Source organism: Mus musculus, chromosome 2 (genome assembly GCF_000001635.26).
Source record: "Mus musculus strain C57BL/6J chromosome 2, GRCm38.p6 C57BL/6J".
Classification (NCBI taxonomy): Eukaryota; Metazoa; Chordata; class Mammalia; order Rodentia; family Muridae; genus Mus; species Mus musculus.
This window is the reverse complement of record NC_000068.7, coordinates 76,735,774-76,753,644: the sequence shown is the minus strand read 5'-3', so window position 1 is coordinate 76,753,644 and position 17,871 is coordinate 76,735,774. Positions and strand designations below refer to the sequence as shown.

General features: G+C 46.1%; 1 protein-coding gene across 4 annotated transcripts in view; it reads left to right on the top strand.

The window, feature by feature from the left end:
- The window catches only part of Ttn (titin), a 278,578-nt gene that overhangs the window by 228,913 nt on the left and 31,794 nt on the right, over window positions 1–17,871 (top strand). For all 4 annotated transcript variants that reach the window (XM_017317139.1, XM_011239438.1, NM_028004.2 and 1 more), the window contains 2 exons: window positions 59–361; window positions 476–17,581. In XM_017317139.1, coding sequence (XP_017172628.1) covers window positions 59–361; window positions 476–17,581 — 17,409 coding nt within the window. The remainder of the gene's footprint in view (window positions 1–58; window positions 362–475; window positions 17,582–17,871) is intronic.

The following is a 17,871-nucleotide window of genomic DNA, read 5'->3' as shown; positions in this document are numbered from 1 at the left end:
ACATTTGCAGGACAGGTCAGTAGCTGGGGAATTTACCACAAATCTGCTTCTTTTGTAGGTCCTCCTGGCCCTCCTGGAAAACCCGAGATCTCAAATGTCACCAAGAACACTGCCACTGTCAGCTGGAAGAGGCCAACTGATGATGGTGGCAGCGAGATCACAGGATATCATGTAGAAAGGAGAGAAAAGAAAGGCCTGCGGTGGGTGAGAGCAACCAAAACACCAGTTTCCGATCTCAGGTGCAAAGTAACTGGACTGCAAGAAGGAAATACCTATGAGTTCCGTGTCAGTGCAGAAAACAGAGCCGGGATTGGTCCTCCCAGTGACGCCTCGAATCCTGTTCTGATGAAAGATGTTGCATGTTAGTACCTGTGATCTTCTCCAACACTGCTCGTTTGAGCCTTCTGATATTTTATATAAAGTACCCAAAGCAAAACTCCTAACATATGCTTTTATCTTTGTTTCTCTTGTTCAGATCCCCCAGGACCACCTTCAAATGCACATGTCACTGATACCACCAAGAAATCGGCTTCTTTAGCATGGGGCAAGCCTCATTATGATGGTGGGCTTGAAATCACTGGCTATGTGGTAGAGCATCAAAAAGTAGGAGATGATGCCTGGATCAAAGACACAACAGGAACAGCCCTCAGAATCACTCAGTTTGTGGTTCCTGATCTTCAGACTAAGGAAAAATACAATTTTAGAATTAGTGCCATCAACGATGCAGGTGTGGGGGAACCAGCTGTGATTCCAAATGTTGAAATTGTAGAGAAGGAAGTGGCTCCTGATTTTGAGCTAGATGCTGAGCTGCGAAGAACACTTGTGGTTAGGGCAGGGCTCAGTATTAGGATTTTTGTGCCAATTAAAGGTCGTCCTGCACCTGAAGTGACATGGACCAAAGATAATATCAACCTGAAGCACCGAGCCAACATCGAAAACACAGAGTCATTTACTCTTCTCATTATTCCAGAATGTAACAGATATGACACTGGTAAATTTGTGATGACCATCGAAAACCCAGCTGGGAAGAAAAGCGGCTTCGTTAACGTCAGAGTCCTAGACACACCAGGCCCTGTCCTTAACCTAAGGCCTACAGACATCACAAAGGACAGTGTCACCCTACACTGGGACCTACCTCTGATAGATGGGGGCTCACGTATAACAAATTATATTGTGGAGAAACGTGAAGCAACCAGGAAATCCTACTCCACAGTCACTACTAAGTGCCATAAATGTACATATAAAGTGACTGGCTTGACAGAAGGCTGTGAATATTTCTTCAGAGTGATGGCAGAAAATGAATATGGGGTTGGTGAGCCAACGGAAACCACAGAACCTGTGAGAGCCTCTGAGGCACCGTTACCCCCAGATAGCCTTAACATTATGGACATTACCAAGAACACAGTCAGCCTGGCGTGGCCTAAGCCAAGGCATGATGGTGGGAGCAAGATCACTGGCTATGTGATTGAAGCCCAGAGAAAAGGGTCTGACCAGTGGACCCACATCTCAACAGTGAAAGGGTTAGAATGTGTGGTGAGGAACCTAACCGAAGGAGAGGAATATACCTTCCAAGTGATGGCGGTAAACAGTGCAGGCAGGAGTGCCCCTAGAGAGAGCAGACCTGTCATTGTCAAAGAGCAGACGATGCTCCCAGAGCTGGATCTCCGTGGCATCTATCAGAAGCTAGTCATTGCCAGAGCTGGTGACAACATCAAAGTTGAAATCCCAGTACTTGGTCGACCCAAGCCCACAGTCACATGGAAAAAGGGAGACCAAATCCTTAAACAGACACAGAGAGTTAATGTTGAAAACACAGCAACGTCAACCATCTTAAATATCAATGAGTGTGTCAGAAGTGACAGTGGACCCTATCCATTAACAGCAAAGAACACTGTAGGAGAGGTTGGTGACGTTATAACCATTCAAGTCCATGATATTCCAGGACCACCTACTGGACCCATTAAATTTGATGAAGTTTCATCTGACTTTGTAACCTTCTCTTGGGAGCCACCAGAGAATGATGGAGGTGTACCAATAAGCAACTATGTAGTAGAGATGAGACAGACAGACAGTACTACATGGGTGGAGTTAGCAACAACTGTTATACGTACTACCTATAAAGCAACTCGTCTGACCACAGGAGTGGAGTATCAATTCCGTGTAAGGGCTCAAAACAGATATGGAGTTGGACCGGGCATCACATCTGCATCTGTAGTTGCAAACTATCCATTCAAGGTGCCCGGGCCTCCCGGTACCCCTCAGGTTACTGCAGTCACCAAAGACTCCATGACAATCAGCTGGCATGAACCACTTTCTGATGGTGGAAGCCCCATTTTAGGATATCACATTGAAAGGAAAGAACGGAATGGCATCCTCTGGCAGACTGTGAGCAAAGCATTAGTACCAGGCAACATTTTCAAATCAACTGGACTTACCGATGGCATTGCTTATGAATTCCGAGTAATTGCAGAAAACATGGCAGGCAAGAGCAAGCCAAGCAAGCCATCTGAACCAATGTTTGCTTTGGATCCCATTGACCCACCCGGGAAACCAGTTCCTCTAAACATTACAAGACACACAGTGGCACTGAAGTGGGCTAAGCCTGAATATACCGGAGGCTTTAAAATTACTAGCTATGTGGTTGAAAAGAGGGACCTTCCTAATGGACGATGGCTGAAGGCCAACTTCAGCAACATTTTAGAGAATGAATTTACGGTCAGCGGCCTAACTGAAGATGCTGCATACGAGTTCCGTGTGATTGCCAAAAATGCTGCCGGTGCCATCAGTCCACCGTCTGAGCCATCAGATGCCATCACATGCAGGGACGACCTGGAGGCACCAAGAATAATGGTGGATGTTAGATTTAAGGATACCATCACATTAAAAGCTGGCGAAGCATTCAAGTTGGAAGCTGATGTTTCAGGTCGCCCACCTCCAACAATGGAATGGACTAAAGATGGAAAGGAGCTTGAAGGCACAGGGAAATTAGAAATAAAAATTGCAGACTTCTCCACTCATCTGATAAACAAGGATTCCTCAAGAACGGATAGTGGGGCTTACATCCTGACAGCAACCAATCCTGGTGGCTTTGCCAAACACATTTTCAATGTCAAAGTTCTTGATAGACCGGGACCACCTGAGGGACCTTTGGCTGTGTCTGATGTGACATCAGAGAAGTGTGTGTTGTCATGGTTGCCTCCACTGGACGATGGAGGTGCCAAAATTGATCATTACATCGTACAGAAACGTGAAACCAGCAGGTTGGCATGGACAAATGTTGCCACAGAAGTCCAAGTAACAAAGCTGAAGGTTACTAAGCTCCTGAAAGGGAATGAATACATATTCCGTGTCATGGCAGTAAATAAATACGGGGTTGGAGAGCCACTTGAATCAGAACCTGTGCTTGCAGTGGATCCATATGGACCACCTGACCCACCCAAGAACCCGGAAGTTACAACTATCACCAAGGACTCCATGGTCGTCTGCTGGGGGCATCCTGACTCTGATGGTGGAAGTGAAATTATCAACTACATTGTGGAGCGGCGTGATAAAGCTGGCCAGCGCTGGGTAAAATGCAACAAAAAAGCTCTGACTGACTTAAGATTTAAAGTATCTGGGCTGACAGAAGGACATGAATACGAGTTCAGAATTATGGCAGAAAACGCAGCTGGAATCAGTGCTCCGAGTGCTACCAGCCCGTTTTATAAAGCTTGCGACACTGTGTTTAAACCTGGCCCACCGGGTAACCCACGTGTCCTTGATACAAGCAGGTCGTCCATTTCAATTGCGTGGAATAAACCCATTTATGATGGAGGTTCAGAAATCACTGGGTATATGGTTGAGATTGCCCTGCCTGAAGAAGATGAATGGCAGGTTGTCACTCCACCAGCTGGGCTCAAGGCAACTTCCTATACCATCACCAGCCTCATAGAGAATCAGGAATATAAAATCCGCATTTATGCCATGAATTCTGAGGGACTTGGGGAACCTGCCCTTGTTCCCGGAACTCCAAAGGCAGAAGAAAGAATGTTGCCTCCAGAGATAGAACTGGATGCTGACTTACGCAAAGTTGTCACTATACGAGCCTGCTGCACCTTGAGGCTCTTTGTTCCCATCAAAGGGAGACCAGCACCTGAGGTCAAGTGGGCCCGAGAGCATGGAGAATCTCTGGACAAGGCTAGCATTGAATCCACAAGCTCTTACACCCTGCTTGTTGTTGGAAATGTTAACAGATTCGACAGTGGCAAGTACATACTAACGGTAGAAAACAGCTCTGGCAGCAAGTCGGCGTTTGTCAATGTTAGAGTGCTAGATACGCCAGGCCCTCCACAGAATCTAAAGATAAAGGAGGTCACAAAGACATCTGTCACATTGACGTGGGAGCCTCCTCTCCTGGATGGAGGCTCAAAAATAAAGAACTATATTGTTGAGAAGCGAGAGTCCACAAGAAAGGCATATTCAACCGTGGCAACGAATTGCCATAAGACGTCCTGGAAGGTAGACCAGCTGCAAGAAGGCTGCAGTTACTATTTCCGTGTCCTCGCTGAAAACGAATATGGCATTGGACTGCCCGCCGAAACAGCTGAGTCTGTGAAGGCATCGGAGCGACCTCTTCCTCCAGGGAAGATAACTTTGACGGATGTCACACGAAACAGTGTGTCTCTCTCTTGGGAGAAGCCAGAACATGACGGGGGCAGCCGAATTCTAGGCTACATTGTAGAGATGCAGAGCAAAGGCAGTGACAGATGGGCCACGTGTGCCACAGTGAAAGTCACAGAAGCCACCATCACCGGCCTGATCCAGGGTGAGGAATACTCTTTCCGTGTTTCAGCGCAGAATGAAAAGGGCATCAGTGACCCCAGACAACTGAGTGTGCCAGTAATTGCTAAAGACCTTGTTATCCCACCAGCCTTCAAACTCCTCTTCAATACATTCACGGTACTGGCAGGTGAAGACCTGAAAATTGATGTACCATTCATTGGACGCCCTCCACCAGCTGTCACCTGGCATAAAGATGACATACCTCTGAAGCAAACAACTAGAGTGAATGCAGAGAGCACGGAAAACAATTCTCTACTGACAATAAAGGAAGCCTGCCGAGAAGATGTTGGACATTACACGGTTAAACTGACTAACTCGGCAGGTGAAGCCACTGAAACCCTTAATGTTATCGTTCTTGACAAGCCAGGGCCCCCAACAGGACCAGTGAAGATGGATGAAGTGACAGCAGACAGTGTCACTCTTTCCTGGGAACCACCAAAGTATGATGGCGGAAGCTCTATCAATAATTACATTGTAGAGAAACGAGACACATCCACAACCGCCTGGCAAATCGTGTCAGCTACGGTTGCAAGAACAACCATAAAGGCCTGCAGACTAAAGACTGGCTGTGAGTATCAGTTCAGAATTGCAGCAGAAAACAGATATGGGAAGAGTACCTACCTCAACTCAGAGCCTGTTGTTGCCCAGTACCCATTCAAAGTGCCAGGGCCACCGGGCACACCATTCGTCACGCTTGCCTCCAAAGACAGCATGGAGGTACAATGGCATGAGCCAGTCAGTGATGGTGGGAGCAAAGTCATTGGCTACCATCTAGAGCGCAAGGAAAGAAATAGCATCCTCTGGGTCAAGCTGAATAAGACACCTATTCCTCAAACCAAGTTCAAGACAACTGGCCTTGAAGAAGGCATTGAATATGAATTTAGAGTGTCTGCAGAGAACATCGTAGGCATCGGCAAGCCAAGTAAGCCATCAGAATGTTATGCTGCTCATGACCCATGCGATCCACCAGGTCGGCCAGAGGCAATCATTGTCACAAGGAACTCTGTGACTCTTCAGTGGAAGAAACCCACCTACGATGGTGGAAGCAAGATCACTGGTTACATTGTTGAGAAGAAAGAATTGCCTGATGGCCGCTGGATGAAAGCCAGTTTTACAAATATCATTGACACCCAGTTTGAGGTAACTGGCCTACTGGAAGATCATAGATATGAGTTTCGAGTTATAGCTCGAAATGCTGCAGGAGTTTTCAGTGAGCCCTCAGAAAGTACAGGGGCAATCACAGCAAGAGATGAGGTTGAGCCACCCAGAATAAGCATGGACCCCAAATACAGGGACACGGTTGTGGTTCAAGCTGGTGAGTCATTCAAGATCGATGCAGATATATATGGCAAACCAATACCGACCACTCAGTGGGTAAAGGGTGACCAGGAGCTTTCAAGCACAGCTCGGTTAGAAATTAAGAGCACCGACTTTGCCACCAGTCTCAGTGTCAAAGATGCGGTACGTGTGGATAGTGGCAATTATATCCTAAAGGCCAAAAACGTTGCAGGGGAGAAATCAGTTACTATCAATGTCAAAGTTCTCGATAGACCAGGGCCACCTGAGGGACCTGTTGCTATATCAGGGGTTACAGCAGAAAAATGTACTCTAGCTTGGAAACCCCCACTTCAGGATGGTGGGAGTGACATCACAAATTACATTGTGGAAAGGCGAGAAACCAGCCGCCTCGTCTGGACTCTGGTTGATGCCAATGTGCAAACGCTCAGCTGTAAAGTCCTGAAGCTTCTTGAGGGCAATGAATATATTTTCCGTATAATGGCTGTGAACAAATACGGTGTTGGTGAACCTCTTGAATCTGAGTCATTGATTGCCAAGAATCCATTTGTAGTCCCAGATGCACCCAAAGCTCCAGAAGTTACAGCTGTGACCAAAGACTCAATGATTGTTGTATGGGAAAGGCCAGCGTCTGATGGTGGCAGTGAGATTCTAGGATATGTTCTAGAAAAACGGGACAAAGAAGGCATAAGATGGACAAGATGCCACAAGCGTCTAATTGGAGAGCTGCGCCTGAGAGTGACTGGACTGTTAGAAAATCACAATTATGAATTCAGAGTCTCCGCTGAAAATGCTGCTGGACTTAGTGAACCAAGCCCCCCTTCTGCTTACCAGAAGGCATGTGACCCCATTTATAAGCCAGGCCCTCCAAACAACCCCAAAGTCATGGATGTTACCAGATCTTCGGTTTTCCTTTCTTGGACCAAACCTATCTATGATGGTGGCTGTGAAATCCAAGGATACATCGTAGAAAAATGTGATGTGAGTGTTGGTGAATGGACAATGTGTACGCCACCAACTGGAATCAATAAGACAAATCTAGAAGTCGAGAAGTTGTTGGAAAAGCATGAATACAACTTCCGGATCTGTGCCATTAATAAGGCCGGAGTAGGGGAGCATGCTGATGTCCCTGGGCCTGTAATGGTTGAAGAAAAACTTGAAGCACCTGATATAGACCTTGACCTTGAACTAAGGAAAGTGATTAATATAAGGGCAGGTGGTTCCTTAAGGCTGTTTGTTCCTATAAAAGGCCGTCCTACACCAGAAGTCAAGTGGGGGAAGGTTGATGGTGATATCCGGGACGCAGCTATAATTGATGTCACTAGCAGCTTCACCTCTCTTGTTCTTGACAATGTCAATCGATATGATAGTGGAAAATACACTCTCACACTAGAAAACAGCAGTGGAACAAAATCTGCCTTTGTGACGGTAAGGGTCCTGGACACACCAAGCCCACCTGTCAACTTAAAAGTCACAGAAATCACCAAGGACTCGGTATCAATTACATGGGAACCTCCTTTGTTGGACGGAGGATCAAAAATTAAAAATTACATTGTTGAGAAACGAGAAGCCACAAGAAAATCCTATGCTGCAGTTGTAACAAACTGCCATAAGAATTCGTGGAAAATCGATCAGCTCCAAGAAGGTTGCAGTTACTACTTCAGGGTTACCGCTGAGAACGAATACGGTATTGGCTTGCCTGCCCGCACTGCAGATCCAATCAAGGTTGCAGAAGTCCCACAACCTCCAGGGAAAATAACTGTGGATGATGTCACCAGAAACAGTGTCTCTCTCAGTTGGACAAAGCCCGAACATGACGGTGGCAGTAAAATCATCCAGTATATCGTAGAAATGCAAGCTAAAAACACTGATAAGTGGTCAGAGTGTGCTAGGGTGAAGTCCCTTGACGCAGTTATTACCAACCTAACTCAGGGAGAAGAATACCTTTTCAGAGTCATTGCTGTAAATGAAAAAGGAAGAAGCGACCCCAGGTCCCTTGCGGTTCCAATCATCGCCAAAGATCTGGTCATCGAGCCAGACGTGAGACCAGCATTCAGCAGTTACAGTGTACAGGTTGGCCAAGACTTGAAAATAGAAGTGCCAATTTCTGGACGTCCTAAACCAAGCATTTCCTGGACTAAGGATGGGATGCCATTGAAGCAGACCACAAGAATCAATGTTACCGACTCCCTGGACCTCACCACACTCAGCATTAAAGAAACTCATAAGGATGATGGTGGACAGTATGGAATCACAGTTTCCAATGTGGTGGGTCAGAAAACAGCAGCTATTGAAATCATAACTCTAGATAAACCTGATCCTCCAAAAGGGCCTGTTAAATTTGATGAGATCAGTGCTGAGAGCATCACATTATCCTGGAACCCTCCCTTATATACAGGGGGCTGTCAAATTACCAACTACATTGTTCAGAAAAGAGACACAACCACCACAGTATGGGATGTCGTCTCTGCTACTGTTGCCAGAACGACCCTCAAAGTAACCAAGCTGAAAACGGGTACAGAATACCAATTCAGAATATTTGCTGAAAACCGATACGGACAAAGCTTTGCTCTGGAGTCTGAGCCAGTTGTAGCTCAATATCCCTACAAAGAACCAGGCCCTCCAGGAACGCCATTTGTCACAGCCATCTCCAAAGAGTCTATGGTGGTACAGTGGCATGAACCGATCAATAATGGTGGAAGCCCAGTCATAGGTTACCACCTTGAGAGAAAGGAAAGGAATAGTATTTTGTGGACAAAAGTCAACAAAACCATTATTCATGACACCCAGTTTAAAGCACTGAACCTTGAAGAAGGCATTGAGTATGAATTTAGAGTTTATGCTGAAAATATTGTTGGGGTAGGCAAGGCAAGCAAGAATTCTGAATGCTATGTAGCCAGAGACCCCTGTGACCCACCAGGTACCCCAGAAGCAATAATAGTTAAGAGAAATGAAATCACTTTACAGTGGACCAAGCCTGTGTACGATGGTGGCAGTATGATCACAGGTTACATCGTAGAGAAACGTGATTTACCCGAGGGTCGCTGGATGAAAGCCAGTTTCACAAATGTCATTGAAACTCAATTCACCGTGTCAGGTCTTACTGAAGATCAAAGATATGAATTCAGAGTCATTGCAAAGAATGCAGCTGGGGCAATAAGTAAACCCTCTGACAGTACTGGACCAATAACTGCCAAGGATGAGGTTGAACTCCCACGAATTTCAATGGATCCAAAATTCAGAGACACAATAGTGGTAAATGCTGGAGAAACATTCAGGCTTGAGGCCGATGTCCATGGAAAACCCCTACCCACCATTGAGTGGTTAAGAGGAGACAAGGAAATTGAAGAATCTGCCAGGTGTGAAATAAAGAACACAGATTTCAAAGCTTTACTTATTGTAAAAGATGCCATTCGAATTGATGGTGGACAGTATATTTTAAGAGCCTCGAATGTTGCCGGGTCTAAGTCATTTCCAGTAAATGTGAAAGTGCTAGACAGACCAGGACCACCAGAAGGGCCAGTTCAGGTTACTGGAGTCACAGCTGAAAAGTGCACTTTGGCATGGTCTCCACCACTTCAAGATGGTGGCAGTGACATTTCTCACTACGTGGTAGAAAAGCGAGAAACCAGTCGACTTGCATGGACTGTGGTTGCTTCAGAAGTTGTGACTAATTCTCTGAAAGTTACCAAGCTCTTAGAAGGGAATAAATATATTTTCCGAATAATGGCTGTCAACAAGTACGGTGTCGGGGAACCTTTGGAATCTGCTCCAGTACTCATGAAAAATCCATTTGTGCTTCCTGGACCACCAAAGAGCTTAGAAGTCACAAACATTGCCAAAGACTCCATGACAGTCTGCTGGAATCGGCCAGACAGTGATGGTGGCAGTGAGATCATTGGTTACATTGTGGAGAAGAGAGACAGAAGTGGCATTCGGTGGATCAAGTGTAACAAACGCCGCATTACAGATTTGCGACTCAGGGTGACAGGATTAACAGAAGACCATGAGTATGAATTCAGAGTCTCTGCAGAAAATGCTGCTGGAGTTGGAGAACCAAGTCCTGCTACCGTTTACTATAAGGCATGTGATCCTGTGTTCAAACCTGGCCCACCCACCAATGCACACGTTGTAGACACCACTAAAAATTCAATTACACTTGCCTGGAGCAAACCTATCTATGATGGCGGCAGTGAGATCCTGGGCTACGTTGTAGAAATCTGTAAAGCTGATGAAGAAGAATGGCAAATAGTTACTCCACAGACTGGCCTGAGAGTCACTCGATTTGAAATTGCCAAACTAATCGAACACCAAGAATATAAAATACGAGTTTGCGCCCTCAACAAAGTTGGTTTAGGTGAGGCTGCCTCAGTTCCTGGTACGGTGAAACCGGAAGATAAACTCGAGGCACCTGAACTTGACCTTGACTCTGAGTTAAGGAAAGGGATCGTTGTCAGAGCTGGTGGATCTGCCAGAATCCATATTCCATTCAAGGGTCGTCCAACGCCTGAGATCACTTGGTCAAAAGAGGAAGGTGAATTCACAGATAAGGTCCAAATTGAGAAGGGAATTAACTTCACCCAACTCTCAATAGATAACTGTGACAGAAACGACGCCGGGAAATACATCCTCAAGTTGGAGAACAGCAGCGGATCAAAGTCGGCTTTCGTAACCGTGAAAGTACTTGACACACCAGGACCGCCACAGAATCTGGCTGTCAAGGAAGTGAGAAAAGACTCTGTCCTTCTGGTATGGGAGCCACCTATCATTGACGGTGGGGCAAAGGTCAAGAACTATGTCATCGACAAGCGCGAGTCCACTCGAAAAGCATATGCTAACGTGAGTAGTAAATGCAATAAAACGAGCTTCAGAGTCGAGAACCTGACCGAAGGAGCCATCTACTACTTTAGAGTCATGGCAGAGAATGAATTTGGGGTTGGTGTTCCCACGGAGACATCTGATGCTGTGAAAGCTTCTGAGCCTCCTTCCCCACCAGGAAAGGTCACACTCACTGACGTGTCCCAGACCAGTGCATCCCTTATGTGGGAGAAACCCGAGCATGATGGAGGGAGCAGAATTCTGGGCTATGTTGTTGAAATGCAGCCCAAAGGAACAGAAAAGTGGAGCGTTGTGGCTGAATCCAAAGTCTGTAATGCAGTGGTTAGTGGCCTGAGCTCCGGGCAAGAATATCAGTTCCGTGTCAAAGCTTACAATGAGAAAGGAAAAAGTGACCCGAGAGTGCTTGGCATTCCTGTCATAGCCAAGGACTTGACCATCCAGCCTAGTTTTAAGCTGCCATTTAATACATATAGTGTCCAAGCGGGAGAGGATCTGAAAATAGAAATTCCAGTCATAGGCAGACCAAGACCTAAAATTTCTTGGGTCAAAGATGGTGAGCCTCTTAAACAGACCACCAGAGTAAATGTTGAAGAAACGGCTACTTCGACTATTTTACACATTAAAGAAAGCAGCAAAGATGACTTCGGGAAATACAGTGTCACAGCAACAAACAGTGCAGGCACAGCAACAGAAAACCTCAGTGTTATTGTTTTAGAAAAGCCTGGTCCTCCCGTTGGACCAGTGAAGTTTGATGAAGTTAGTGCAGACTTTGTGGTCATATCTTGGGAACCTCCCGCCTATACTGGTGGGTGCCAAATCAGCAACTACATTGTAGAGAAGCGAGATACTACCACTACCAACTGGCAGATGGTGTCAGCAACAGTTGCCAGGACAACCATTAAAATAAGCAAACTGAAAACAGGCACCGAATACCAGTTTAGGATTTTTGCTGAGAACAGGTATGGGAAAAGCACTCCCCTGGATTCTAAGCCCGTTGTTGTACAATATCCATTTAAAGAGCCTGGACCACCTGGAACCCCTTTTGTAACATCTATCTCCAAAGATCAAATGCTTGTGCAGTGGCATGAGCCAGTTAATGATGGAGGCAGCAAAGTGACTGGCTACCATCTTGAACAGAAGGAAAAGAATAGCATCCTGTGGGTCAAGTTGAATAAGATCCCCATCCAAGACACCAAATTCAAAACAACGGGGCTTGATGAAGGGCTTGAATATGAGTTCAGGGTTTCTGCCGAGAACATTGTGGGCATTGGCAAGCCTAGCAAAGTGTCAGAGTGCTATGTTGCGCGTGATCCGTGTGACCCACCTGGTCGACCTGAAGCCATCGTCATTACAAGAAACAGCGTCACGCTGAAATGGAAGAAACCTGTTTATGATGGTGGCAGCAAGATAACGGGTTACATCGTAGAAAAGAAAGACCTTCCTGACGGCCGGTGGATGAAAGCCAGCTTCACCAATGTTGTGGAAACTGAGTTTACAGTGACTGGGCTTGTAGAAGACCAAAGATATGAATTTAGAGTCATTGCAAGAAATGCGGCTGACAACTTTAGTGAGCCATCTGAAAGCAGTGGCGCCATCACTGCAAGGGATGAAATCGATGCACCAAATGCCTCGCTGGATCCTAAATACAGAGATGTCATCATTGTTCATGCAGGAGAGACCTTTGTTCTCGAAGCTGATATCCGTGGCAAACCCATACCTGACATCATATGGTCAAAAGATGGGAACGAACTCGAAGAAACAGCAGCTAGGATGGAAATTAAATCTACTCTGCAGAAAACGACTCTCATTGTCAAGGACTGTATACGCACCGATGGGGGACAGTATACCTTGAAACTCAGCAATGTCGGGGGCACCAAGACTATACCTATTACCGTGAAGGTGCTGGATAGGCCAGGGCCTCCCGAAGGACCTCTGAAAGTTACTGGAGTTACAGCCGAAAAGTGTTACCTGGCATGGAACCCACCTTTGCAAGATGGTGGTGCTAGTATTTCACATTACATCATTGAAAAGAGAGAGACAAGCAGACTCTCCTGGACCCAGGTTTCAAATGAAGTACAGGCCCTCAACTACAAAGTCACGAAGTTGCTTCCTGGGAACGAGTATATTTTCCGGGTTATGGCAGTGAATAAATATGGAATTGGAGAGGCCCTGGAGTCTGAACCGGTGATAGCCTGTAACCCATACAAGCGTCCAGGTCCTCCTTCAACACCCGAGGCCTCAGCCATCACCAAAGACTCTATGGTACTAACATGGACACGTCCAGTGGATGACGGAGGTGCTGAAATTGAGGGGTACATTCTTGAAAAGCGAGATAAGGAAGGCATCAGATGGACCAAGTGCAACAAGAAAACATTAACAGACCTTCGGTTCAGGGTGACAGGCCTCACAGAAGGCCACTCCTATGAATTCAGAGTTGCTGCTGAGAACGCAGCTGGTGTCGGGGAACCCAGTGAGCCGTCCGTTTTCTACCGTGCATGTGATGCCTTGTATCCACCAGGTCCACCAAGCAACCCCAAAGTGACAGACACCTCCAGGTCTTCTGTCTCCCTAGCATGGAATAAGCCAATTTATGATGGTGGTGCACCCGTTAGAGGATATGTGATTGAGCTCAAAAAAGCTGCGGCTGACGAATGGACTACCTGTACGCCACCATCGGGATTACAAGGGAAGCAGTTCACAGTGACCAAGCTTAAGGAGAATACAGAGTACAACTTCCGCATCTGTGCTTTCAATACTGAAGGTGTAGGTGAGCCTGCAACGATACCAGGCTCCGTTGTTGCTCAGGAGAGGATGGAAGCACCAGAAATAGAACTGGATGCTGATCTCAGAAAGGTGGTCACTCTGCGTGCAAGTGCCACTTTGCGCCTATTTGTCACTATCAAAGGCCGCCCAGAACCTGAAGTTAAGTGGGAAAAGGCTGAAGGCATTCTCACGGAAAGAGCCCAGATCGAGGTGACGAGTTCTTATACAATGCTGGTGATTGACAACGTGACCAGATTTGACAGTGGTAGATACAACCTCACCCTAGAAAACAACAGTGGCTCCAAAACGGCTTTTGTCAATGTCAGAGTTCTTGACTCACCAAGCGCACCCGTGAATCTGACCATAAGAGAAGTGAAGAAAGACTCGGTGACGCTGTCCTGGGAGCCACCACTTATTGACGGTGGAGCAAAGATTACAAATTATATCGTTGAAAAACGAGAAACTACAAGAAAAGCTTACGCTACCATTACAAACAACTGCACTAAGAATACTTTCAAAATCGAAAATCTACAAGAAGGGTGTTCTTATTACTTCCGAGTCCTGGCTTCTAATGAATATGGGATTGGTTTGCCAGCCGAAACAGCAGAGCCTGTCAAAGTGTCCGAACCACCACTCCCACCTGGAAGGGTAACCCTTGTAGATGTGACCCGTAATACAGCTACGATTAAGTGGGAGAAGCCAGAGAGCGATGGCGGCAGCAAGATCACTGGTTATGTTGTGGAAATGCAGACAAAGGGCAGTGAAAAGTGGAGCGCATGCACACAAGTGAAGACTTTGGAGACAACTATATCTGGCCTAACTGCAGGGGAAGAGTATGTCTTCAGGGTAGCTGCAGTTAATGAAAAAGGAAGAAGCGACCCAAGACAGCTTGGGGTGCCAGTCATTGCAAAAGACATTGAAATAAAGCCCTCCGTTGAGCTTCCTTTTAATACTTTCAACGTTAAGGCTAATGACCAACTCAAAATTGACATACCATTTAAAGGAAGACCTCAAGCTACCGTGGCCTGGAAAAAAGATGGTCAGGTCCTTAGAGAGACAACTAGAGTCAACGTAGCTTCCTCAAAGACCGTAACAACCCTATCTATTAAAGAAGCCTCAAGGGAAGATGTTGGAACTTACGAACTATGTGTTTCAAATACTGCTGGATCCATAACAGTTCCTATTACTGTCATTGTCCTTGACAGGCCAGGACCTCCAGGACCCATACGAATTGATGAAGTTAGTTGTGACAATGTGTCTATTTCTTGGAATCCTCCAGAGTATGATGGTGGCTGCCAAATTAGCAACTACATTGTTGAAAAGAGAGAAACCACTTCTACAACGTGGCAGGTAGTTTCACAAGCAGTGGCAAGAACATCCATTAAGATAGTCCGTCTGACAACAGGAAGTGAGTATCAGTTCCGTGTCTGTGCAGAGAATCGGTATGGAAAGAGTTCCTACAGTGAGTCCTCAGCCGTTGTCGCTGAGTATCCATTCAGCCCTCCTGGGCCTCCTGGTACTCCTAAAGTTGTGCATGCCACAAAATCTACCATGGTTGTAAGCTGGCAAGTACCAGTTAATGACGGAGGGAGCCAAGTGATTGGCTATCACCTTGAATACAAAGAAAGAAGCAGCATTCTCTGGTCAAAAGCAAACAAAGTCCTCATTGCAGATACTCAGATGAAGGTCTCTGGTCTGGATGAGGGGCTGATGTACGAGTATCGTGTATATGCTGAGAATATCGCTGGAATTGGTAAATGCAGTAAAGCCTGTGAACCGGTCCCTGCAAGAGACCCTTGTGACCCTCCTGGACAACCTGAAGTCACCAATATCACAAGAAAATCAGTGTCACTTAAGTGGTCTAAACCACGTTATGATGGTGGAGCGAAGATCACCGGATACATTGTTGAACGCAGAGAGCTACCGGACGGCAGGTGGCTGAAGTGCAATTTCACCAACGTTCAGGAAACATACTTTGAAGTAACTGAGCTAACTGAAGACCAGCGTTATGAATTCCGGGTTTTTGCAAGAAATGCTGCTGATTCAGTCAGTGAGCCATCTGAATCCACTGGACCTATCACGGTGAAAGACGACGTTGAGGCGCCAAGAATTATGATGGATGTCAAATTCCGAGATGTCATCATTGTCAAGGCCGGAGAAGTCCTTAAGATAAATGCAGACATTGCAGGGCGACCTCTGCCGGTAATTTCCTGGGCCAAAGATGGGGTAGAAATTGAAGAAAGGGCAAAAACAGAAATTGTCTCAACAGACTATACTACCACATTAACAGTTAAAGACTGTGTAAGAAGAGACACTGGGCAGTATGTCCTTACACTGAAGAATGTGGCAGGAACTCGGACTATGGCAGTTAACTGTAAAGTACTTGATAAGCCTGGCCCGCCAGCAGGGCCACTTGAAATAAATGGCCTCACTGCTGAGAAGTGCTCCCTTTCCTGGGGACGTCCCCAGGAAGATGGCGGTGCAGATATTGATTATTATATCGTAGAAAAACGTGAAACAAGCCGCCTTGCATGGACCATATGTGAAGCAGAGTTAAGGACAACATCTTGTAAAGTGACCAAGCTACTCAAAGGCAACGAATATATCTTCAGAGTAACTGGTGTTAATAAATATGGTGTTGGTGAGCCCTTGGAGAGCATGGCCGTGAAGGCGCTAGATCCATTCACCACTCCTAGCCCACCCACATCTTTGGAAATTACATCTGTGACCAAAGATTCCATGACACTTTGCTGGTCAAGACCTGAGACTGATGGAGGCAGTGACATCTCTGGATACATAATCGAAAGGCGTGAGAAAAACAGTCTACGGTGGATGCGTGTGAACAAGAAGCCAGTGTATGATCTGAGAGTGAAGTCCACAGGACTCCGAGAAGGATGTGAATATGAGTATCGGGTTTTTGCTGAAAATGCTGCCGGCCTGAGTCTTCCAAGTGAAACTTCTCCCTTGGTTCGAGCAGAAGACCCTGTGTTCTTGCCATCTCCTCCATCTAAACCCAAAATAGTGGACTCGGGCAAGACAACAATCACCATTGGCTGGGTTAAACCTTTGTTTGACGGTGGGGCTCCAATAACGGGATATACCGTAGAATACAAAAAGTCTGAGGAAACCGACTGGAAAGTTGCCATTCAGAGCTTCAGAGGCACAGAATACACAATGAGTGGGCTAACAACAGGAGACGAGTATGTTTTTAGAGTGAGGTCACTCAATAAGATGGGTGCCAGTGACCCCAGTGATAGCTCCGATCCCCAGGTAGCCAAAGAGAGAGAAGAAGAACCTGTATTTGACGTTGACAGTGAGATGAGGAAGACCTTGATTGTCAAGGCTGGGTCCTCGTTTACCATGACAGTTCCTTTCAGAGGAAGACCAATCCCCAACGTCTCCTGGAGTAAGCCCGACACCGACCTCCGCACGAGAGCGTACATCGACTCCACAGATTCTCGTACATTACTTACTATTGAGAATGCCAACAGAAATGATTCTGGAAAATACACGCTGACAATTCAGAATGTGCTGAGCGCTGCTTCCATGACCTTCGTCGTCAAAGTCTTAGATTCCCCGGGGCCTCCAGCCAATATTACTGTACGTGAAGTAACCAAGGAAACTGCTATGCTGTCCTGGGATGTTCCTGAAAATGATGGCGGAGCACCGGTGAAGAATTACCACATAGAAAAACGTGAGGCCAGCAAGAAGGCGTGGGTGTCGGTCACTAACAACTGCAACCGCCTCTCTTACAAAGTGACCAACTTACAGGAAGGAGCTATCTACTACTTCCGAGTCTCTGGGGAGAACGAGTTTGGTGTTGGTGTGCCAGCTGAGACAAAGGAAGGAGTCAAAATAACAGGTACAAGAACAAAATAGACCCATAGTTTGCTAGAATAATGTGAATTGCTCTAATTAGTCATATTGTACATTAAAAGACTTTCAGTTTGCACCCCCAAAATATTTATGCCATAGCACAAAATGAATCTAAAAGTTGACATAGCTAGAAAGTCAACATGAGGTCTGTTGGATTTAAGGAGAATTAAGTCTACTAACTACACATACATTTAGTGTATGTACAAAAACTATATGAAACGTCTGATAAGATTGCTTCTATTGTTCCTCCATTGTATACCCGCAATGAATTCTGAG